This window comes from Rhododendron vialii, chromosome 5a, assembly GCF_030253575.1.
Source record: "Rhododendron vialii isolate Sample 1 chromosome 5a, ASM3025357v1".
Taxonomy (NCBI): domain Eukaryota; kingdom Viridiplantae; phylum Streptophyta; class Magnoliopsida; order Ericales; family Ericaceae; genus Rhododendron; species Rhododendron vialii.
Genome location: NC_080561.1, coordinates 13,489,602 through 13,515,119, shown reverse-complemented (window position 1 = coordinate 13,515,119; position 25,518 = coordinate 13,489,602). Strand labels below are relative to the sequence as shown.

At 37.9% G+C, this 25,518-nt stretch overlaps 2 protein-coding genes across 5 annotated transcripts; both read left to right on the top strand.

Moving 5' to 3' along the window:
• Positions 1 to 882: 882 nt before the first annotated feature.
• LOC131327070 (uncharacterized) lies at positions 883 to 3,950 on the top strand. The gene is made up of 4 exons (XM_058360066.1): positions 883 to 1,102; positions 3,005 to 3,176; positions 3,361 to 3,477; positions 3,589 to 3,950. The coding sequence occupies exons 1-4, from the start codon at positions 993 to 995 to the stop codon at positions 3,709 to 3,711; spliced, it is 522 nt and encodes a 173-aa protein (XP_058216049.1). The 5' UTR covers positions 883 to 992; the 3' UTR covers positions 3,712 to 3,950.
• Positions 3,951 to 6,220: 2,270 nt separating this feature from the next.
• Positions 6,221 to 22,235, top strand: LOC131327069 (protein EXECUTER 1, chloroplastic). Of its 4 annotated transcripts, none has more exons than XM_058360062.1 (12): positions 6,221 to 6,806; positions 11,079 to 11,195; positions 11,297 to 11,362; positions 12,539 to 12,645; positions 15,615 to 15,696; positions 17,762 to 18,442; positions 18,556 to 18,679; positions 18,860 to 19,029; positions 19,966 to 20,040; positions 20,180 to 20,272; positions 20,421 to 20,554; positions 21,684 to 22,235. In XM_058360062.1, exons 1-11 carry the CDS (start codon positions 6,339 to 6,341, stop codon positions 20,511 to 20,513), a joined length of 2,076 nt encoding a protein of 691 aa, XP_058216045.1. In that variant the 5' UTR covers positions 6,221 to 6,338; the 3' UTR covers positions 20,514 to 20,554; positions 21,684 to 22,235. The 4 variants fall into 4 exon arrangements, with proteins under 4 accessions (XP_058216045.1, XP_058216047.1, XP_058216046.1 ...); XM_058360064.1 differs by having other exon boundaries at positions 21,651 to 22,235; XM_058360063.1 differs by having other exon boundaries at positions 21,648 to 22,235.
• Positions 22,236 to 25,518: the final 3,283 nt, after the last annotated feature.

The window sequence follows — 25,518 nt, the reverse complement described above, 5'->3', positions numbered from 1 at the left end:
TAAATCGAGCAAATTCAAACTGCAGGAACTAAGTTGACACAAACAATAAATTACAGGGACCATTTCGATTTTTTCCTAAAAGAAAATGACGGAAGTTGTTGAATTCTATTTCTACTCTTGACTATGTTCCAAGGGACCCGGGGGCTCTGCTGCCCGAGGCATAAGAGCCCCTACCCACACTGCCAAACGATGCCGTTTTGATTAAATAAAAAATTTTAACCACCAATTTACAATTTTATGGAGCAAAAACGTGATTATGAGAGTTTTAGAGACAAAATTTGATTATGTTTTTTTAGAATAATATGATCAGAATAGTAAGATCTTCACACCCGTTCAAACAGATTAAAAATTGGACCACTTAATTTTTTAATCATATATTTTAATATATAAACTGCCTCAAAAAATTAGTGCTCAAATCTTCACTCCGTTTGAATCGGTGCAAAGATCTTGTTATTCTTATCATATTATTCTAAAGGGTCGTAATTCATTTTTATCTTTAGGGCTCTCATATTAAGTATATATTCTTTATTAGGATCCTATGGAGCATAAGTTTGATTATTAGAACCCTAGAGATAAAAATAAATTACGACCTTTTAAAATAATATGATAAAAATAACAAGATCTTTGTACCGATTCAATCGGAGTGAAAATTTGAGCACTAATTTTTTGACACCGTTTATATATTAAAAAATATGGTTAAAAAATTAAGTGGTCCAATTTTTAATCTGTTTAAACGGGTGTGAAGATCTTACTATTCTGATTATATTATTCTAAAGAGACATAATCAAATTTTGTCTATAAGACTCTTATAATCACGTTTCTGCTACAAATCGGCGGTTGAAATTTTTTATTTAATCAAAACTGCAGCGATTGGCAGTGTGGGCAGGGGCTCCTGTGCCCCTCGGGCAGCAGAGCCCCCGGGTCCTGTTCCAAGGGTCTTTGTTGTCTTCGGAGAGAGAGAGAGAGAGAGAGGAAGGGAGGGAGAGTCTGAGATGGGCGACGAGAAGGTGAAGAACGAGGCGCTGGAGATTATGGGTTTGTTTCAAGTGTTGCCTCGTTTGGTCGTCTTCGATCTCGACCACACTCTCTGGCCTTTCTACTGGTAATAACTTCAATTACTCTTACAATCACTTCATCGATTCAATTTCACTTCTCAGCTCCATGGAATTACCCATCAGCTATCTTCTTCCACGTCTTCAATTCCTTGCTTCAGTCTGTTCCGGTTTTTGTTTCATTCTAGGGTTTGTTTTCTTTGTTCCAGCAGTACCTGATTATTTGTTTTCCTTAGAAGGGAACGAGAATGTTCATGACAAAGGAATTTAAACACAGAAAAATAAGCAATTGGAAATCGTGAATTGTCGAAGAAAATAGTTCCTAGAGCATTAGAACAAACTACGAATTGGAAAACGTTTTTTTGGCCGCTATGCCTATTGTTGTGATTGCTGTCTCGAATTCAACCTGGATCGTACTCGTGGCCCGTTGTCCATCCGCACGCGAGGTTTGAGGCCAATCCCTTCACTATATGTGGGAATTCTTTTCAGTCGAATCGAAATTTATAAGGTTTTCATATGAAAAATGGTATTGTGGCCTCTAGGTTTTGTGTACGTTATGATTTTCACAGCTCATATGTTCTCTGCTTTCGCTCGTGGACGTAGTCTTTAAGACAGACAGCATAAATGCTAGTGTATTTGGGAGACAGCTCTGGTTTTTGTATTTTTTTTCTTTGTGTCCCTTTTGTGGATTCATTATGTTATTTATGTTGATTTTTTTTTTATGCAATTTGAGTTTCATGGATCAAACTAACTGGTGGGTCTTTTGGTTACTCAAAAGGAAAAAAAAAAGGTTTGAGAATCTAATCTAACTTCAGACCCATAGTTACACTTTTTGTTGGGATGCACGCCGGAACCTACCTCAAGTAGCATTGCCCAACAACAATTAACTGCCATTGTAATAGTGAATCTGAAAGTTGATGCCTTTCTTATTTGGGATTGGGCTTATGAAGGTTACTCACATTGAGACCAAGCTGCTAGCAAAATAGTTGCAAAACCTTATTCGATCATGTGCTCCAAAAAAAAAATCCGTTTGCATCAACATCCTGTTACATCTGGTCTTCACGAATACCAGAATAATAGTCGGATGATGGATTTGATCTTTTTTTCCCCTGATCAAGGCTTGGGATTCTAAAGCATTTGCTCTGGAAAACATAGTACCTGCCTCTGTCGAAGGATGCACAAAAGCTAAACCTATCTTGGTAAACCATAAAGGAAGGTTGGGGTTTGCCACACCTTCTATTTCTACAACATGAAGCATGCATATGCAGAATATTGCTTGCTTAAAGTAATGCTTGAAATTTGTCATTTTTCCAACATTATTCAACAGATGTGGTCACAATTGTTTGACTAGATTAACACGAGTTTTATTTACCCAAAAGCTTGACCCTTTAAGTGGGTTCGCTTTACAAAAAAGTACTTACCCTTACTGCCTGGTGACTAATGATATTGAGCGATATACCTGGCCATTGCATTTTTAACCACTTTTAATTGGAGAAAAGGGGAAAACTATAATCATCGAAGGCCTTTTAAAGGAGTATTGTAGAAGCATGACTCTGACATGGTAAGGATATTATGGAGTAACTATTCTAGCTTGGTTGGTTGTTTTACACATCACGAACAATGAATGAAAATGTTTCCACCTTTCATTTTCAGCTGTGTTGTGCTTACTACGTTTCTCCGGCCAATGTCTAGAAATATTTAATTTTACTGCAGCTGCCTGCTTATTTGTAAGCAAATGGCATCTATCACCTAAAAGGGTGTTATTGCACATCTTTTCAATGTTAAGGATCTTAAGGAATGAATAAATACATAAGCTTATTTTGTTATATCACACCACTAACAATATGGGGGTAAGTGTCACATTTCATTTTTAGTTACGGTAAGCTTATTACGTTTCTCTGGTCAATGTCCAGAATATTGAATTGCTAATGCAAGTTTTGCTTATTTGTTAGTGAATGCCGCTCCAAGCGTGAAATGCCATCACTGTACCCCCATGCGAAAGGCATCATATATGCACTGAAGGACAAGGGAATTGATGTTGCTATTGCATCTAGATCACCAACTGTGGATATAGCAAAGGCCTTTCTTGACAAATTGGACATAAGATCGATGTTTGTGTCCCAGGTGAATCATTGTGAATGTTCCGGTTTTTGTTTGATCGATCTTTTAATACTGAAACTGCCCGACTAAGTAATTTTCAAGAGAACAATGTTTGGGGTGGATGATGTTTGCTGGAAAGTTCATCAGCTACAAGTAGATCATCATAATGGAAAATGACTTATTGGTGTTTGTTATGCATGATACACAGGAGATCTTTTCCAGTTGGACACACAAGACAGAGCACTTCCAAAGAATTAATAGGAGGACTGGGGTTCCATATAACTCAATGCTCTTTTTTGATGACGAGGACCGCAACATTGAAGCGGTAAAACTTCGCACACGCATCACTTGAGAATATCTTCAAACTGATAATTGGCTTCGACTTGACAGGACTTTTTGTGGTGTGAAACCTTATAGTCTGACGGCTATTGTGCAGGTATCAAATATGGGCGTGACCAGCATCTTGGTCGGAAATGGGGTAAACCTTGGGGCTTTCAGACAAGGGCTTATGGAATTTTCTCAGAGTTCAGGTCCATCGAATAGGAGCGCACGGAAATGAGAAAATGCATTTATATGTTCAGAACTACAATTCGAGACATTGAAATTGTTCTGTATTGGCAGGGATACTTATTTCTAATGCTCCTTAATTATGTATTATGTAATACAAGATTATTGTATCAATACAGAGGAATTCAATCGGAAGGTTTCTATTGACATTTCCTCCCAGAATGATGCCAGAGAGTCTGGATTACATATTGGAAAATTTGAGATTCTCAAAAAATTGCATTGTTGGGATTAGGGAGTAGTAATCTTTTCCTCCAACGACACAACGTTCTGTTCGCGGCAACTAAATTGCTGAAAGGAGCAAAGTTGATTTGTGTTTTTTTTTGAACGGCGCAAAGTTGATTTGTTTGTCAATAGCTGTGGCCAAAATCAAGGAAGCAGATTCTCTGCAGTTGGACTGCAGAGAGTCCATACAGTCCAATCTCAGTTGTTCATCTTTGCATTTAACGGTCTAAATTTTTTCGGGAAAAAAATTAAACTTTTTTCCGATTTTTTTTTTTAAAATCTCGAGCATTAAAACACCATCTGACGGTTTACAACCTTCCAACTGCACCTCTGGAGTCCGTACATGTCCACAATGATGAGGAATCTGGGGGGCTGCTGTGCCTCTAAGGTACCCTCCAATTGGATTTCGTTTAGAGTCTGACAAGGCGACTTGTCGATTTTAAACTGTTCACTTTTTAAAACTCAACGCGGAAAATAGACTTAGGAGAAATCAAGTCGATTGGACATCGGTAGCCAAGTGATTGAATCAAATTATTGGGCGTAGCTGAACATATTTGTCGATCATTTTTCAAGCCAAATGTTGATTCGCTTATTGGGTTATCGATGTCCGATAAATGTGATTTTTTGTGAAGTGATTTTATGCACCGAGATCCTAGAAGTGGATTATTCGGATCACTTTTTTGGTCCCTATGGTGGGCACAACATTGCATGTTTGTGTGTGATGATGAAAATAATTTAACTAATTGAAAAAAGTTAGGAAAATGATTTTGGCATTCTATTTTTTAATGATGGCACTTTAGAACTTATCTTTTAGTATAAAAATTATACTATATACCGTAAGACATATTAAAAGACAAATTTTAAAGTGCCAAAATCAAGTTTCAAAATTTATTGCCAACTTAAAAAGTTCTTTAAAGCAAAAGTTACTTATGGTAGTTACACGACAAACACTTCTCCGTCACACACAAGTGCAATATACATTACTCACATTTATTGTAGAATCTATACACATTTATCAATAAAGTTACGAGTACATATTGGAATGTACATATGAATTTTGTGGAGCCCATCTCAGATCCGATGAAGATAATTCGAACCGCTCATTATTTTTAAAATATTTTTTATGATAAAAAAAAATTCTTACCAATATCGAGTTGAGCTGATTTTTTACAGAGCTCCTTAATTTTTTTTAAAATAACGAACGATTCGAATCATCTTTGTAGAATCCGAGGTGGGCTCCACAAAATCTATATGTACATAACATATGTACACATAGCACTACTCCGCATTTATATACACTTATATAAGTATGTCCCACAAAATACGAGTGTATTTGCGTCTCACAATAAATATACTCCTATAAGACATTGATCCCACGTTACTAGCGCATGTGGGTCCAAGAATGAATATGAGCATGTGTGGCACTAGCAATAGTTTTTTTTAATCCCGTCAATCCATTCAATGGCAGGTAAAGGTATGCCTCATATTCTTCTTGTTTTCCACTTTTTGGAAAACTCTTTCTCTCTACCAAATGCACCCGCACCCTTAACAAACTGTTTATAAAAAGTTCCTTTTGACAATGTTTGATGAGAAATTTTTTCATTAAACAAGAAGAAAATATTACTGTAAAAGGCGAGTCTATGAGCACAAATCCAAGAACATGTGTGTTTGAAATAATCAGATGTACAGGTTTCATGCACATATGACAGTTTTAGATACTTTTGTATTTATATTTGTGCACTTAATAGTGATGATTTATTATTTCAAAGTACCCAAAAACACTTAATAATGTTGATTTTGGCCCAGTTCTCCTAAGAAAAATGAACTACTTATTTTTTCAATTAAAGATAATATATTGTGAAAAAAATGATCTGTTTTGTAAAATAAAAAAATAAGTATTTAAAAAATAAAATTCTTAGCGGAATGAGCCTATTTTTTTTTGTCAACATTCTATACATCGGCGGAGGTTAGTGTGTGTGAGAAGAGTGTTAGAGTTAGAACAAAGGGTTTAAAGATTACATATAGCCTGGCCCCCAAAGCCCCGCCCTTGTAGGACTCAAACCCTGATCACCATTAAAGGAGAAAGATGAGTAACCAAACTTCACTAGAAGTGATTCTCGTTGAAAAAGACCATTTTCTGCTGTCTGGGACTACACCAAACAAAACCTAAAAACGACTAGCAAAATTTTTTTTTTTTGTGACCTCTTAAATTCAACACCGTACACGTCGTCTCGTGATTTGCACAAGCGTTACCTGCCCCGTAATGCTCCTGGGCCTACCCTACCTCACAAAATTATCCTTATCCCTTCCTTTTACAGACTCATCTTCCTCCTCCCTCCTCCTCTCTCTCATCTCCTGTTCAAACCACATACTCTCTCTCTCTCTCTCTCTCAATTCATGGCGTCGATCTCCCCGCCAACATTTCCACCCCCATCATCATCCACACGCCCCGATCCAAACCCTCACAAATTCACCTTCCACAACGCCAGAATCTCCTCCAAATCGAAACGATCATCGTACTCTCTCTCCAGCTCCCACCATTTCCTCTCTAGGGCTCCGGACTCCACCCTCTGCCGCTGCCTCAACACCAACAACAACGGCAATGACTCTGCCGATTCGTTCCGCTGGGACTCGGCCGTTCAGGAAGTCGTGAGGAGTGCGGTTAAGTGGTTCGACGACAACCTGAGCTCAGTCCGTGGCGGCGGCGAGTCGAAAGACGTTGCGAGGGGCGTTGGCGTTGTGGAGAGGAAAAGCGAAGGTGTGGAGGGTAGTGATGAGGATAGGGATAGGGATTGGGATTGGGACCGGTGGCGGAAGCATTTCGATGAGGTGGATGAGCAGGAGCAAGTTGTGTCCCTTTTGAAGGTAATTACCATATTTCAGCCTTATATTAAAACATCATCCTAGTACGCCATTATATAGACTACAAAACACGGTGACTAAGAAACACGGTGACTAAGAGTGTCCCCAATTCTAAAGTTAGTAATTTTAGTCCGAAATATGATTCACATTGATATGGCCAAACTTAGCAACCCTTAACCAATAACGAAATTTTGGCCTTTCGATAACAAAACTAGCAACTTTTTCTTTTGGATAATCAAATTTAATGGGGAGCACACACTAACTAATTCCTTTCGATTTCTTTCTCTCTCCCCCTTCACTATCAGGATGCACCTGCTTACATTTATTTCCAACTCTCCCTTTTTCTCTCTACTAAAAATGCTTTTGGATTATGGACCCTTGTGGGACTTCACATTGTTAACATTAATAATCCTTGAATAAGTAACAAAAAGATGAGGTGGCAAGTTTAGACTATCCAATTTTGGTTATGGCGTTGGAGATACCTAAGAAACTTAAACAAATGAGAAAAATATACAAAACAAGGAAATTAGACTAACTAGGAAACAAGACTAACTAGGAAACATGTATATTAACCTAGTCTTAAGAAACATAACAATGAAACATAGAAAACAGGACAATATTTCATAATGGCTAACGCTATGCTAACATATTTCATGAGAAATGTTGTGTGTCATTTTTTTTTTAGAGCATCTCCACCCTTAGCTTTGAATTTGGGATGTCAAATTAGGAAAATTCATAAAAAGGATATTTCTTACTAGGAAACATCAATAATAACCTAGACTAAATAGGAAAGATAATAATAAAATCTAGAGAATTTGGCAACGCAATGTTTCCTAACATTATGCGAAGATATTTCATGAGAGATGCTATGCCATTTATTATTTATTGCCGTTCTAAAGAATCTCGAACCTTATCGTTGAATTTGGGATGTCAAATTTTTAGAGATTTAATGTAGCAAATTGACATGCTAGAGCATCTCCAACCTTTGGTTCAAACTTGGAGATGCCTAATGTATTAGGTTGATGTGGGCAATTTGACATCAAATTGGACACACAACGTCCTTCCTCTACATTTATGGCTTCAAATTTGCTCTCATAATCTAGTAAACTAAAATGCTATATTTTGTAGTTCATGAAGTCACTTTTTCATTGGCACCTGTTGCTAATTTCGAAGCAAAATGGTTGCTGCCAAATCCATTTGTTAGTTCGCTTTGTTTGCATTTGAATGTAAGACTAGAGAGGCTTGTGGGGCCAATTTTCCTAGGTGGAGCTCCTCACATTGGAGATGCTCCTAGAATTTGACATCGTTGAAAATGTACACTGCAACAAATACACCGAACATGTTGTTTTAGTAGATATTTACTTTAATCGTTCGCTATCTTTCCATTACAAAGTTTTGGACAATAAAGTAATTAAAGACGAAGATTTGAAATGATAAGGAGATACAAATGCAATCTAAGCAATTGATATCTTTGTTCGAGTTGTTTCAAATGCCAATTCATCCGCTTGCATGTCATGTCAAATTTGTCATCCTTAGTTGGAGATGCTCTTATGTCACCACATGTACAGTAAAATGGAAGTGTGATATATATCAGTCCTATAGCTGCTCTCTTATTTTGGGAAATGTTGAGATATTAAGACTTGTGCTTCTAGCCTAATGGTCGTGTATCAACACTTTAAATGCTTGGAGGTTTTGGGCCCGAGCATATAGAAGAGTATCCACACCTTTTATAGACTCCAGAGAGCAGTATCCACACCCTTTACAGTAATTAACAACCCAATAACCCTGTCACTGGGAAAAAGAAAGTTAAGCGCATCACTGTCTTGTTGGTTATATTTAGTGTCCTTAGAGTATCCACAATGTAATAATCAAAACTTGCCATATCAGATTTTGATTATCCATTTAGAGGTTGTTAAAGTTAGCAATGTCAAGTCCCACATTATTATTTTTTTTTTTGCCCATAATCAAAATGAGTTGGCAAAAATTCAAATCTAACAGTCAGTTTTTTTCCCCCTCAATCTAATGGTCTACATTGAATGGCATCCTAGTAAAATAAGTGAAAATGAAGAGCATTTGTTAAAATCCATAAAGTGATCAATATTGTTAAATGCACAACCACTTGACAAAGTGGAGAGTGAGCTTCATCTACCAATAAAGCATTTGCTTTATGGAGGGTGAGTTTCACTTTTCCATGATGGTTGTACTTGATTGAGAAGATGTGGGGTCCAATAAATTTGGTTATTGGTAAAAGATTGCTAGTTTTGATTATCCAAATGCCCAAATTTGATGAGTTGCTAAGAGGTTGCTAAGTTGATTATTACAATGTGAGTACTTTTTTGAGCACACATTGCTAACTTTATCAACCTTTTGGTTTTGATTATTACATTGTGGATGCTCTTAGGGTCGTTTTAAATCAATAAACATTAATCATACCCAATGTCCTTGGGAAAATAAAATTTTCCCAAACACACATTCCCCATTGTCAGATTATTAGATTAAACAGATGTAACTAATTAGTATTTGGGTACTAGAGCTAAATTTATATCCAACCTATTACTCGACTTTTTAACTCCACTTGAATAAATGTAAAATTGAGTAAAGCTTCACCAACTGCATAAATTTTATTGACTGTATAAGGATAAGATATGTGAAAGGCACAAAATAACCTTAAACTAATTGGGTTACTTTAGATTTTGAACTTTTACTTGCTTCAACTTAGCAAGTTCAATCTTGCAAGACAACACTCCTCTCGTGGCGGATGATAGGAAAACCTCTCTTGCGGTTCTTGCCTGGGTAGCCTGGGTGTGAGTTTATTAGAAATAAGAACTAATAGCAAAAGTGTATTCAGGGCAATATATTCTCCTTGAATAGTTGTACGTATTGGAAGGACCACGGAAGAGGCGATCAGAATGGTACTAGAATCGATTTCCTTTTTCTTCTTACATTACACCAGCTTTTTGTGTCTTTGCTTACTCTGTCAGTCAGGAAGTTAGTCCATAGCTTATTGGGCCAAAACATTAAGAAATCACTTGTTGATTGAGAGGTTTACATTATTGATGCCCTATGGAACCGAACGAATAAGATTAGAAACCATGCCAACATATGTAACGAGTTTTGAGTAAAGCAGCGGTAAAGGTTTTTGGTGGACTTTTACTTTAATTTAAGTTTGAGCCAAGATTGGAGAGCATAGTTTAGGTTTTGCATATGAAACTGAGAGAAGCCGTTCATGCTTTTTGTAGTGTATGTCAGTGTGCAGCAGCCATCAATGAGTATTCCCACTTTAAGGATTGCTCTCCGTATAGTGCCACACATCCAGCAGGTATAATAGGAATGCATAAAATGACATGGATTTGAGGTGACAAGAACAACCTTATAATCAATTGTTTAATCAGGAACTATGATGTACGAGTACTTCTGAAACCATTTCGTACCCATATTGGGTACTAGGCTACGTTCTGGGAATTGGTAATTTGCATGTTACTTCTCCATGCATACAGGGTACACAAAACCCTTGGTCTACCCCAGCCATAATATGGTTTTTCTTTTATAGTAATGAAGTTAGCTTGATGAGAGTCATGAGACCCTTTTCTTTGCTTTGCATGCTTTTAGAATTAGGCTTTGGTCTGTTACTTCTATAATGTAATGACATTAAACACTGTCAGTAGTTTGTACCTTATTTTGGCATTAAGCTGAGGCTTCTCAGTTCAAACCTTAATGAGTTGAGTTGTTTAACTGATTCTCTTATTTGGCTTTTTACTGATAAATATACTATTATACTATTCTCCTCTGGGCTCTGGGCATAGAAAATAATTTTCTACCAACATATCCCAGCCGTAGCTATATTTTGACTTATTTTAATGTTCTCCGTATCAATGTTCCTGTCCTTGAATGTCCATATACTTCATAGATTGGTAACATACTAAACAAAAGCTAGTGGTTGAAAGCAAATACATAACTCTTGCCACTTCAATTAATTAGAATGAGAGCAATTATACGTTGTAATTCATTAGACAATGGTGGTTCAAGGTCCTATTTGAGATTTGTGCATCTTTGCTAGCTTATTAAGGCTTCTTTCGCATTTTTTCTGAAGGTCGGCATTCTTTCACTCAACATGTTGCTAGGTAGGAGGATAATATTACAGGGTGCCTATTATTTTGCTGTCTTCCACTGTGAGAGATCATCTTCTTTGCAATCTCCTCTCCTAGATCCGCATCCACACACAAAGCGCACACTTTTTTTATGATGCTACTAATATCACGGTATTTGACTCAACAGTCACAGTTAGCTCATGCTGTTAGTCTAGAGGATTTCGAAGATGCTTCTAGTCTTAAGGTGGCAATTGCAGCTGCAGCTACAAATGATACTGTTGGCAGAGTGATGTCGCATCTGAATGTAGGAGAACTGTTTTACCACTCTTACCAACGAGCATTATTTACACTTATCTTTTGATTCTGTTGAATATCTTCATTCATATTTTGGGGTTGTCACTGCAGAGAGCTGTAAAAGAAGAGCGCTATAGAGATGCAGCTTTTGTACGAGATTATGCTGGGGCAGGATTGGTGAGTTTAGTGTTCAGAGGATAATATGCATATAAATCAACTCAACTCAAAAAGCCTTTGTCCCAATTACTTTGGGTAAACGTGCATGTAACAGTTTGTCTTTGTACTTATTTTTTTTTTTTGTGCTAGTGTGCGATTGCCGGTTCCAAGGTGGAAGATTTTCCTCTTTTCTAGGTGGATCTTGGTTTAAACACATGTTTTTCTTGATTTGTTTCATATTGTTTAAATATTTGGTGTGTTGTGGTCCTTGTGGACCTGATGCTATGAAGATATTCTTTCTCGTATGCTTAGGATGCGTAGTTGAACATGATATGTGTTAATTTTTTTCCCAACTGTTTCAGTTTCCTGTGATTATCAAGTGGTAAATGACTCATTGGAATACCTCTGTGAAAATGACTTGAGTTCATTCTTCGATTTACCCTTCCTAAATAAGTGTTGCAATTGTTAAGTTACCAACTCTCCCAAAAGCTTAAGCTGTTAAGAAATGGGCCCAACAATCTATATCAGGCTATCTAACACCCTCTCTCGAGCTCGAATGGCATCAAAAATAGCATGAACAACCTCAGGGACACCCCTGGACCTTGCCTTGAACTACGGTTAAGCTCTTGGACTACGGTGAAGTTTATTGCCCAGAATAGGGGATTGTGTGATGACTGGCTTTTAGATTCTCGGATTTTTGGGATAAATACTTGAGATAAGAGTCTGTTTTTTTCGATTGAAATTGATGTATAGTTGAGCCAGGGGTATGCCCCTGTGAGTTTTTTTTGTAGCTTCCTGCGTTTTTTGGTGAAATAAAATTTTACTTTCCAAAAAAAAAAAAAAAACACCCTCTCTCATGAGCAACCCCGTCTTGCACGTAGAGATGCAAATTTTCATAGACAGAACGAAACAGAATATGAAGGGGAGAAGCAGAGTGCCACTGGGGAACAAATGCAGACGGAGAGACTTGAACCCAAGACCTCTTGCAACCTGAGCTTTGATACCATGTTAAGTAGTCTCCCAAAAGCTTAAGTTGTTAGGAAATGGGCCCAACAATTTTTATCAAGCGATCTAACACCAATTTCCATGTTGCGCCCTTGTAATTTGTTTCAAGCATCAATAATGTGTATGGTGCAGATGCATATAAGAAGTTTATTTCGTCTAACGTTGTTTGTTTTACTTTACTTGGCATCTCAGGTGGGTTGGTGGGCTGGAATTGCAGAAGATAGTAATGATCCTTACGGACGTATTATTCGAATAAGTGCAGAGCATGGAAGATATGTGGCAAGAAGTTATAGTCCCCGGTAAGTTCATTCACTTTGTTGGTGTATTGAGTTTTTATGGGACTGAAGCATTGTGGAAAAAAAACAGCTCTGGTACAGAAAAAGCCCTTAGGTTTAGGATTGGAGCATTGGTTATATATCTAATATGTCCATGAGATTTTTGGTAACAAGAGAGTTCTTTGCTGGGGGATTGTTTGCTTGTCTGAAGGCATTCATGGGTCTTGCTCTGTGATCTGGTTTCTAAGTTTCTCTTCCTGAATTTCAGTTTTTGGTTGGGGTACAGAAGGACTTCTTGCCCTCTCAGATAGCAGAATTTATGGTCATCTGAATCTCTTGAGTTTCATAGGGATAGGACAACTTATTTATGAGAGAGGGAGGGACATTTTGTACAACGGCTTGTCTCTCAGCTATGTTTGATCTTGGGGGTCAAATTCTTTTAATTAAGGAAATTTTAAATATCAAGCTAACATATGGATTGTTCTTTATAAAAACTCAGTTACAAGGAATGGAGTACTCAAACTTACATAGTCTGGGTCGCATTGGCTCACGTATGGGTAGTCAAATTTCATCTAAGGGCACACACATAAAGAATATATATTCCCATGCATAATTTTGGAGAATGTATTAAATATGGTCATTGGGTGAATGTCCATCTACAGTCTGCACGTGCCAGGTAGATGAATATACCTTATCCAAGTATCCGTTACAGGTATTTCATACACTTAGTAGTGTCCACGTAACATACACAATAGTTCATATTTTAAAAATGTTGATTGTTGAACATATTTAATGGAGGATTGATTATGAAGCAAACCAACTAAGCCTTGTTTCTCATTAAATTGGGTTCAACTACAAGAATCTTTTGTTCCTGTTCTGCTTTGTCAATTGAATGTACAAAATCCACAAAAATCTAGGTGCGGAGAGACTGACCATGGTACTATTACTGTATAAGGTGATCAAAACACGACTCTTTGTCCATAACTCTTCCATGCCTAGTAAAGATCCTCTGTTAAGCTCAAACCAAATCAACCACGTAAGGGTAAGCAGGGCCTGAGACCACAGTCACCGAGCCTTCCATCTCTACCCACCTACCCTACCAAGCCCTCCCACTTGCCATAACCCCTGCCAGTTATTCTTTTGTTGTTGCTGCAAGTGCAAAAACAGGGATTTATTATCTTGGAAACTTGGAGCCAGCATGGTTTCAAGATCAAGTATTTCGATCTTTTCCTTGACATTACGATATAGACAGCTTATGCCATATATAATTAGCTTGTTCACTCTCAACCAAACTACACCTGGTCTAATTTGAGGGCAGGATGAAGCCCCATAAAAGAGAGAATAGACAAGTTGCAAGTGATTTTTTTTGAAATTTCAGAAGTGTCTGAAAGTGTCAGAAGCAAAATGAAAAGATTTCGCTGGTCTTGGTCCCCACTCCCTACTCCTTTCTACAGCACATAGAGTTGCCCTACCTGCCAGTGTGCTGATAGATGGGAGAAGGTGCTTTGGACAAAAAACGTTACATGAGTCGATCTAAGTTTACTACCCCTCTCCGTTCGATCGGAACAACGTCCCAAACACTTGGGCCCATCTACCTCCTTGCACATTCCTAGAGCCGCTGCCCATGTTCCAATATATCCAACCGGGCTTTCTCTAAGTCTCGCTAAGTAAAGCCTTATAATAGCTGAAATAAAGCAAAGAGAAAGCAGCCTGTCCCTTCTGCTCTACAGCAACAGTAGATCCTATGCTTCTGCGTTCTATACCCCAACCCCCTTAACTAGGTAAAGCGTAAATTAAATTAAAACATGGGTTTCAGTGAAATGTTTTAATTGAATAAGTCAGTCTTTGATACAAGTTTTTGAGAACTCCTGCCTGTTATGTGCATCGGCGAGTACTACCATTGTATAGAACAGAGGCCAAATTCAATTACGTGATCTTGTTATTGAGATGGACGAGGATTCATCGTGAAAGGTTCAAATCGTGGAGTCTTCCTCAAGAGGCTCACATGTGGTTGCTTGTGTCTTGCCTTGCCGGTACTCTCTCTAATCCTTTGGATCTTTCCTGGATTTTTCAAGCCTGATTTATGGGATGCCATTCCTCTAGGTGACCATTCCGTATAATTCCTAAGAAAGACTATTGGCAGCAGGTGGAGATATGGCCCCCTTCGAAAGGAAATGCGGGCAGGGCATAGCTGGAGAGAGGGTTCATGAATAGGGTAGGACTTCTTGTCGAGAAGGAAGATTTCGGTTTATAGTTAGGAACTAGGCCCCCGGAGCTGAAGTCTATAAGACTTATTCGATGCCAAAGTCAAACCTCAAGCCTTAAGTTGTAGCCTTAAGTTGTAGCTGTGGGCTAAACGTCCTAGGCACCTCAATGCCTTATCAGGCTTTTTCTGCCCAAACAAAGATGTGTGCAATCTCAGGGATTTGCTACTAGCGCTCCTTCTATCCTACTTGGTGCAACACAGTTCGATTACGCGATTGGCTGGCTTATAGGGCTATGCACTTGCCTCAAGCCATATAGTTTTCTTCATTGAGATGAGATTGGCTTTTTTGAAAGTATATACATAAAGCGAGGCTTGAGATACCTCTCGTAGGAAGGGCCATGCCTATGGAAAGTTTAAACAAACTTATGTTGATGCGCTTTTGCCCCTCAGATGCTAGTTCATTTATGAATCGGCTCCGGGATACGGCACGGGGGGCTACCATATTTTGTTCTTCTACGTAACTACTACTGATTGTTGGACTGGCTTCCGTTAATGCATCAGGACATGTACATAAAGGTATTTGCAAACACTGTAGATGTTATGCACATTTATAACCACAAGCAATATGCGTTTGCATTGAGGACAGGTTTACTTTCATTTTCAATGCTCTGCTGCACCTTCTTGCTCTATATTGTCCATTTTGTTTTTCCAATACGTAGGCTTCATGAACCAGATAAGCTAGCATCCTCCTGGAGTCCAATTTTGGCTGACTATCTTTATTTTCCAGGCAGCTTGCAACAGCTACAGCTGGAATTCCGCTGTTTGAAATTTTTCTTACAGTTAATAAGAAGGGTGAATACAAACAGCAGGTACCTTCTTTGCCCTCCTCCATGAGGAAGAATTGTTGTAATTGCAGAACCTATAAACATGTACATGGTTTCTGGCACGCGGTCTATGCTAATATCTTATGGATAAGTTTTCATCTGCTTGGTACTTGCCGATTATATTGATGTGAAGTTTTAGATCATTACTATTTGAGGGATGGTGTACCATATCTTATGGATAAGTTTTCATCTGCTTGGTATTTGCCGATTATATTCATGTGAAGTTTTAGATCATTACGATTTGAGGGATGATGTACCCATGCTACTACTCGTGATACCTTTAGTTGTGGCCAGGGCCGTGAGTATTTAGGGTGCTGCCTTGGTGTTTACACCCTATATATACACACTATGCCATAAAAGCGTTATTACAAAGATATATTGTATTGGCAGAGACCCGAACCAATTAATTGTAGACAAATTTAGTGCTGAAGTAATCGTCCCAATGGTGAGTTTTTGTCTAACTGGCTATGTTTTCTTGTAGAACTTGAGCATTGAATTTTTGGTGAAGTTCTCAGAGTTTCATTTAACTATTTATATTTCAAGAACTTGAAAGTACAGTGATACCACCAATTGGTAAAAATTTGTGTATCAAGCTATTAACTCTCCTGAAATAGTTAGTTGCATGCAAAATCACTATTCCCTTACAATATCGGATTGAGGGTTTCAATGATTTATAGACAACAATCTATGTACCTCTTTAAGTGGAAGTTTTATGTAATAATTGTCCTTGATGTGTAGTAATTGGCATGCTGTCGTGCAGAAAGGATACGAGGGTGCTTTCTTATGGTAAATCTTTTTAGTATGAACCCGAATGTCTTATAGTTTTCCTCCATCATTCTCTTCATCTTCTTGTGAACTCAGATTCTCCAATGTGAAATGTGGATGTCATCTGCTGTAAACATTAGAATTGTGAATTAGTGATGTAGCAAATACCAGAAAACAGCAAGAAACTGATGTAAAACTAAAGATAGAACATAAAAGAGAGAAGACTCTAGGGTTTCAACCCAAGATGTCTCTAGAATCTAAGATTCTGTAATTGCGAGGTAGAAAACTGGCTGCAAAAGCTTACAAAAGAGTATTTATACTAGGGTTATAGAAGCCAAAAGAGTATTTATACTAGGGTTATAGAAGCCCTAGCGTCCTAGCCCTTGATTACAAAACAAACCCTTCAACCCTAGCCTTCCAAAATAATTAAAAAGTCACATGCCAGTCACATGACTTTTTTGAAATAGACTAGGAACTTAACTTATGTCTATAGGACTAACATTAGACACAGCACAACTCAAAACCCTAAAGATAAACTGAAAATAAATCTGATCGAGACTCAAATAAAGTGACCTAGTGGGCCCACTTGGCCTTCGTAAGTGTGACGTATGCTCCTGCATCAATTAGTGAAGTGATCAATTTGTGCAAAAATATCAGCTATTTGGGATCAGTAAGAATATCAGAGTAACGTGCAATCTGCTGAGGATAATGTAATTCATTTTCTTCGCTTGGCATTATGATCCCTTGTACACTAAAGAACGTCCATTGACCCATTGGCTAGAAAAGCACTTGGAAAAGATTAATGTCTTTGCCTCTGGCTATAGGCATTTATACTATGGAGGAGAGGGTGACTGCCAGATTCATCACCTCTGTAGCTCAATTTTTCCCTCTTTTCAGCTTAAACCATCCTCATTGTTTGAGGTTGTCTTTTAATCTTGGTTGTGTAAGAATTATCTGCTTGATTATGCAGCCTATATCTTGCCAATTATCATCTCTAGCGTAATGAATCGCGAGTCACATTGACACAGGTAACATCTATCCTTGTCTACAGGGGCGCGGGGTCGATTTCATTCTCATAGAGAGAGGGAATACCATTTTTTGTGTACTTTTATGCACATGTTTTGTAGTCTGCATGCAAATACGCTCATTCATCTATACATGTGACCGGATTGGTGACTGCAGATATTCAGCTATATGCAGATTTTGCGTCTGTGCACTTTCCTGGTCTGGGTATTGGTCGTTCCTTTTTTCTAGAAAGCTCTCTGAGGGAATTTACATTTTGTAGGCTGTGTACTTAAGGCGGATGGGGCCTCCTCGAGACTTCCCTTTTGTTCCATCCAAACCACTCGATCCTACTGGGAGCTTGAATACCTTAGACTCCACTGCAAACAAACCTGATCTGTTTTCTGGTCCAGAAGACAGTGAAGATAAAGATGATGATTCTGGCATACCCGGTTTTGATAATGTTTTGCGTGATATGATACCTGGTGTGGAGTTCAAGGTTTTGAGTGTGACAACTTCTGAAAATGTAGACCAGGATCTAATTTCGAAGGTGATTGAACAAATGATTGATGAAGAAGATGAAGAGAAGGATGGTGAGTTGGAAAGTGTTGATACTGAAGATGATAAAGGTGAAAGCGATCAAGAGCTGAAAGAGACAGAACTAAATGCTAGCGATGGAATTCTTGATGGGGACCAACAAAGTGAAATCACGGTTATCTGCAGTAGTGATGGTCTTGTACAGAAAGTTTCCCATAGTGAACCTAATAAAAATTTAATTCGAGTACCGGCTAGGTTGGAGAAAAAGGGTCGCTTGTCATTTTCATTTTCTGTGGATAAAGATGAAAATCAACAGGTTCCTAAGGTCAAAGGGCGAACTCTACGAGGTAAAAAGGCTAAGCATGGCATTGACCATGTCATGTTTGACCTGGCAATGTTTATGGGCAGAGAGAAAATTCCTACAAGGGTTAGTTTCTAATGTTTACACGGCATAGCTTCTTACTCCAATTTTGCAGAATATCTACTTCGAAAGCTACAATTTGGCTAATCGATAATTCTTAACCAGTGCTTCTTATGCAGGTGCGTGAAGCTATTGCTGAACTGCAAACTTTCTCACGCAGACGAGCTAAAAATCGTCAATTGCTTTCTGGATCAACAACATTTAATCGGATTGAGATTCCAGCATCTCAAGATCCTCTGAATGGTAATTTAATTAGTAAAGTTGTTGGCTCATGTTAATATGTTGCTGCTTACAGTGCAGTCTTTTACTTCTCTTCATTCCTGAACTTCATTGCATTTGTTGTATCTTTGGTCCTTTCACCAACTTTGCTATGAACACAGAGTGTGTATGTTATACTCATAAAAGTTGTGCTTTCGTTATCAGGACTGTACATTAGTGCAGATGGGCTTAGTTCTTCTGAAGTCATTCATCTGAGACGCAAAGTTGGCCAGTGGCAGGAGGATGGTGGCTCTAAGGAGCCTCTAAATCTTGAATTTTATGAGTATGTAGAAGCTGTAAAATTAACTGGGGATCCTTATGTGCCAGCTGGCCAGGTAACTCTGAAATTTTTATTTGCATATATTCTCTGAATATCCTGTCATAAAGTTGGGTTTACTCTTTCAGTTTATGAGTCAGCACTTCTGTTCAACCAATTTTTTTTCATTATTAGATGCAAGTTGCTACACAAATCTCGATCTCCTTGCTCAATCAGCATATCCATGTGATTCATATTAGTTGTTCGCATTCAAACACATCGAAAGATGTTTATATTACCTTGCAACTGTATCAGTGGAGTTGTATGTTATCTATTTAGAACCTTATCTTGGTTTGATTTAGGTTCACAAGAAAATCAGAAACTGAGGTGAACTCTGTTCTTACCAAATTGACCTTGTTGTAGATAATAACTTAGTTGTATATTGTCTTTTATAACAGTAGGCCTTGTCTAATTAGAATATGCATGCGGTGTCAAATTAGCGGAGAATCGTTGGTTAATATTTGAGATAGCTTCATGGTTCAGTTATCTCAACTGTTCTCTTTCCTCTTGTTCTCCCTTTTTCTTTCCTCTTGTAGACATTCCAAAGTTGTAAATGCAAATCGCATTACATCAAACACCTTGTGCAATGTAGACTTGTTCGGCACTTCATTTTTATAATAAATTAGAAATGCAGATTCATAATGCCGTTGCACTTCTTCAATGATGTCATTACGAGTGGTCTAAGCTCCTATTCTTGTATTAGCATCAAACTGCTGTCCATTATGGTTGTAAAGTGTTATTAAGATGCATTTTTCGGCTTCATATCACCTGGTAGCAGCGTTAAAGAACGTTTTTCCTCCTTTTTTGTGTGTGGTTGCTGGTTACTCTTGGCATAACTTGGTTCTAGCAAGTTGTTGAGCTGTGTAATAATTTCCTCTAGAAAAAATCATCTTTGTGTCTAGTCTCTCTAAACCTTCATCAAATGAATATATGGTATTCTTGTCTGTTTCTACAGGTAGCATTCCGTGCGAAAGTTGGGAAAAGATACCAGCTTCCTCATAAAGGGATAATTCCTGAAGAATTTGGACCGGTATATCACTTGCTCATTAAAATTGGAACCTTGCATTGTATAGACTTTATATCCTTGTAGAAACTGGGACCTTTCATTGTAACCACATTCCCTTTTTTCTCAAGCTGTGGTTCATCTTCTGATCTTGTTTGCAATTCAGATTGCTCGGTATAAAGGACAAGGGAGGCTTGCTGAGCCAGGATTTCTGAATCCTCGATGGGTAGATGGCGAGCTTTTTATTCTTGATGGAAAGGTTTTTAATTCTACTAGTTCTCTCGCCCATTTATATATTTCTTATTTGTATTTTTTGTATTTGATATGAGTTTTTGTAAGTTTGCTTATTTTGCTTTTCCTCAAATATTTACTGATTGTTCAAAACATACTGTTATTGGATTTTGCAGTTTATTAAAGGGGGACCTGTTGTGGGGTTTATGTATTGGGCTCCCCAGTACCGTTTCTTCGTGTTCTTCAATCGGCTGAGGCTGCAAGAGTAGATTCCTTGTGTATGAAGTTCAAGATTCTTCAGATTTTGTAGGTAAATTTCCACCTTACAGGAGGCCCTACAACAATATTTAAAATTATATCTCCTGCCAAGAAGGGTGCTATATGTTTAGTCAGATTGGAGTCAGATTATATGCATGACCACAAATTTTTGTGAATACCTGACCTCTGTTGCATGTCTCGATACAAATGTTTTATTGACTTTACGGTTGCACATACCTATATGCAGGATAAGCCTCGAATGTTGCATAATAAGAAACAGTGGAGATGTATGTTATTTTTGGTTTCTAGATTTCTGTTAATATTTCCTTTACTTCAATTCACATCTCCAAGTTCATGCTCGCGCACCCCATGGGTTCCCCGCTACATTGACAGTTGCTCACCCCCTTTATAAACCATGATCTTGAATTTATTGCTCTTTACTGGCTGGAGAATGTTATTTGTTTCCAAGTTCGCGTAATACAGAACCCATTTGTAGTAACACGTCTTTTCTTCTTTCCTTTGTCCAGTTTGACACTTGAAATAAGATAAGAACCACCGTGCTTCAATTTTGTCCCCAAAACTTTTTTGTTTTGTACAATAACCATGTGTCCGGGGTAGCTTCACACACCTCGACGTGCCAAACAATGACTACGATGATGCTTCTTGGCATTCTATGCAAGGACCCCAGCATTGTTCTACATCTTTTCTTTGTTTCTATCTCCCATCTGGTTTCACAAGTCACCTGTAATTTAATCACTTAAATTATCGGTTGAGTTGACTCCAAATGCTTTGATTTGAAACCCACATCTATCCAATTGGAGCCTTAGTGGAACACCCTGGGATGGACTGGGGGAGATACCTCGAAGTAGTTAGATTATGCGGAGGCATTCTGGTGATTCTCGTAAAAGAGCTACACCATGCTATCTCAAAGTCAGCCCATTCCAAATAGAAGTTAACCATTAACACGTAGGACTTGCTAGTGGGGGTATATCGAGATTATTCATGGCGGAGAAAATCTGCCTTATCAAACGATCGTACAGGTTTTCTACCCTAACACACAATGTGTTATTGATGCTTGATGGTTAATGCCTAATATTTGCTAGTCTGCTCTAATGAAGGTTTGTTCTTCATTTTGCTTCTGTTAGCAGGTTAGCTGATATATGTTTGCTATAATGTTGTAGAGCTGGTGAAGATAGCAGGATCTTTACAGCAACTTGGCGAATGCTAGCCAATCAGCACTCTATGTGAAACCAACGAAGCATCATCTGGCATTAAGCCGTATTTAAAGTAATCTTTTTTCATTTCTATTCCTCCATTTTATTTGCGGCAGTCTTCCAATAAGCACATGTATAGATTTGTAACCAAAACGCTCGCCAAAGTATTGGTAGGATGAAGGAAGTATTCCTTCGTTGATGTGATTTTTAGCATCTCCATGTCCTTAGTTCTAATTGGAAATGCTATATAGGATGCTGGAAATTGTGGAAACGATCTCTAATGCCTTTCTCTAGGAGAAGCCTTCTGTTTGTGGCTTTGGCTTTTTCGATGTTTTGTTCATCTAGCATTCAGAAATGGTATTAATATTGGTGTGGTACAAGGACTCAGGTAGGGGTGCTAACAAAGGGTAATATTTGAGATTTTAGAGTGTATAATTCATGTAAATTATTAAGTAGATGGTCACAACAATTACGTTTTTTTTTTCCATCGAAGAATTGGCATATTTGTGGATTTTTTTTTTACCCTTATTTGTGGATTTAATTTTGCTGAAGGGGACTCTTATGCATAGTTTAGGATACTTGATGGATTGATGGAGATAGCTGGTAGCAGTGCCCAAAGGTAATGACTGACAACAGTGGCCGGAAGCAGAGGTGGCCAAAGACGTCCAACCCACAACGGCCTTGTCCGATACCATAGTTTGCAAGCTTTCTCCACACTTACCAATGATAATACCAATCAATACATAGTTTTTATCATTAGTCATCATATTCCTGCCAAATGACGATGAGCACAAGACGACGTGTATAACACTAGTGTTTTCAAAACAAGGGAATCACAAATGAATTTGAAAACATTTTTGGTTTACGGGAAATGGGAAAAGCTTTCAAACTTCAAAATCTCTGAGTACAGTAGAATTTTGGTAAATGAAAACAGAAAAACAGTAGCATTATTACCAGACGGTCTTGGTTACCTATAGAACCAGTAACATGCCACAAAAAATTTACTAGTACTCCATTGTAAATAGTAATACTAGTACGTCATTGTAAATGCAATACAAAAGTGGAACTTCTACAGCCTTTTTTGGCATCAAATAAGAACTTCATAGGTATAATAGAGTCATTACAAGAAAATAACATAGCCCGGAGAAACACGATTACATGATAACCAGGGAAACTACAAAACAACAAAAGACAAACCAAAACAAATCCATCTCGCAAGTCATCCATTGTCAAAAGGATGTTATGCATGTCTAAGTGGATCCTGGAAGAAGCAGCAAATCTTGCCATGAAAGATGCATAGATGTATTCTAGAACAATCACACATAGAGATACTCCAAATGTTGGTCGAATGAGCAAGAGAGTAGAAATCCATAAATAAAAGGGGTTGCAACTGCTGACAACTCCTTAATACTTCTCAGATGATGAAAAAAAGAAGAGGCAATTAGTATGAATGTTGATATGGAAGAAATTCCTTTTAACATCCAACTCACTGCCTCAATAATAGGAATTAAAGGAGCACAATCGTTTCAGGATAATGAACTTCTGAAAAAGGAGCCAACAAGCCTAGAGTTAACCATACCGTGAAGGTTACTCCAACCCAGCTTTCTTTAGCTGCAAATTAAAGTCATTGGCACAAAATCTATCCACAATTGGCTCATCAACAGAGAAAAGCAGGGAAGTAAATTTTGATGTCATATGTGCATCGCATAATGTGTGATTCTCCATCGGTTCAATGCTTAGTCATGAAGTTTGAACAGTGGAGTTTGCTGGACCAAGGCTTGCAAGAGCTTGAACTATTGAATGACTTAGTTGATTTGCATGAAGAATCACATGAGTGGGGGGATGAAATTGGGGACTCAAAACAGCCTTGTTTCTAGCAAGCCAAGTTACACCATAAAATGCAAGTGAATTTGGAGAAAAAAAAGGACCTATTGGTAACCAATATTTGGCCAAAGTGGTGCCACCAGCCCAGCCAAAAAAGAGATGGAATGCTTCGGGTAAAAGGGTATTACAATCCCTAAATAGGAACCAAACCAAACTGGCCTCACAAAATCACATTGAAGGAAAAGATGCACCAAACTTTCATGAGTCTTCTTACAGATCGAAAACACAAGTGGAGACTCCATTCCATCCTCTTCTCACTAAAATATCACTCACTGGTAAGCAATCATGGCACATGGCCGGTCGCCCCTGTGTAGTAAAATTCTTGGCTCCGTCTCTGAACTGCCATAAGAAAAGCTGCAGCTTGTGTGGAATATGTAAGGGCCAAATTAAAAGCCCACTTGAAGGCTGGCGAAAAAGGATGAGTAATAGAACTAAGAGCAAAAGATCTTGCATTGGTTTGACGTTTAAGTTCTAAGAGGTTAGTAGAGGAAGCTGACTTAGCACCGAATCCCATCTTCAGTGATACCCCAAACAAATCTGTCCTCAAACCAAACTGAGATAAAGGAATGGACAAGATAACTGAGAAAATATCGGGAGGAAAGAGACACTGAATAAGATTAGCATTTCATTCTTTTTTAGCAGGCAAGAAAAGATTGTCTCAATGGTGTGGCATACATCTGAGTAGAATAAAAGAGCTGAGAGTTTCATCATCCGAAATTGTAGACTTCAGCTGCTCAATGTGAAATGGAAATGGCAACCAAAAGTCATTCCAAGTGGAGGTGATATAACCCAAAACTAGTACATCCACTAACCCTTACAAAAAACGCGGGTTACTGTTGGGCCCGGAGTGCCTCTATGGATTTAGTTACATAATACCACTTGTTGCGACCGCTCTAAAAACAGACTTGCAAGTGCGATGTCGAATGCTATAAAAAACTTAATTGAAGCCCTTCCTAACACCAATTGATTTTAGGAGAAATGGTGGAAAAACGGTTCAGCAATTACGACCCTTGCACACCGAGAGATGATTGTGTATCAAGTTATCAACTGAAGAAATACTTTAAATTCATACTATTTTTTTTGGTAGTTAAATTCATTGAAGCGTCTCACGGTAATTAAGGCCCCGTTTGTTTGGATGTACAAATCACTTGTAAATTGTTTTCCCCTGTAAAATGTTTTTGGGCTATGGGGAGAAAATAACTTACGGAGGAAACTTCCGTAAGTCATTTTTCACTGTTGTTCACTGTATTTCCCGTTCCCTTCAAATTATGCCAATATCAAATTATCAATTTCCTGATTTGGTTCTTCTCCTCACTCCATTGTATATATATATATCTCTCTCTCTCCCTCCCTCCCTCTCTCTCTCTCTCTCTCCCCCTCTCGCTCTCACTCATACACACACATAAACATAATTGTCACCACCAATTATTCCCGCGACACATAAATGAAAAGGATGCTTGATTGATAATGAATATTGGAGAAATGTTTTATTGCCAAGAATATTTTCCAATTACCAATCAAACACCGTAAAATAGAAACGAAAATTTTATTTTTTTTAAAAATGACTACATGAAAAATATTTTACATTGAAAATATTTTACTTCAAAACAAACGGAGCCTAAATATCAAGTAATAAGTCACATATAGAAGATGTGCGCATAAAAAGTTCACACGCTTAATAAATGCTATAGTATTTTAAGCACAAAACTCTTAAATAATTGGTTGATCTTTCGTTTTAAAAATTTATTTAGAGAATGGTAATTAGTAAGTACATTAAAATACATAGAGAATAAAATTATATACACCGGCGGTGTAAACATTTGATTCCTCCAAAACAATTACATTGCGCCACGTTATTAAAATAGTGGTCCAAATTAATAGAATATGGTGGTCTTAAATTACTTTTATTACTCCCCTA

Coding starts and splice junctions, on each gene's coding strand:
- LOC131327070 (XM_058360066.1), top strand. CDS start 993: ATGGGCGACGAGAAGGTGAAGAACGAGGCGCTGGAGATTATGGGTTTG. Junction 1,103..3,004: donor ACTCTCTGGCCTTTCTACTG/GTAATAACTTCA, acceptor CTTATTTGTTAG/TGAATGCCGCTCCAAGCGTG. Junction 3,478..3,588: donor AGGACCGCAACATTGAAGCG/GTAAAACTTCGC, acceptor GCTATTGTGCAG/GTATCAAATATGGGCGTGAC.
- LOC131327069 (XM_058360062.1), top strand. CDS start 6,339: ATGGCGTCGATCTCCCCGCCAACATTTCCACCCCCATCATCATCCACA. Junction 11,363..12,538: donor ATTATGCTGGGGCAGGATTG/GTGAGTTTAGTG, acceptor TTGGCATCTCAG/GTGGGTTGGTGGGCTGGAAT. Junction 18,680..18,859: donor ATCTCAAGATCCTCTGAATG/GTAATTTAATTA, acceptor TTTCGTTATCAG/GACTGTACATTAGTGCAGAT.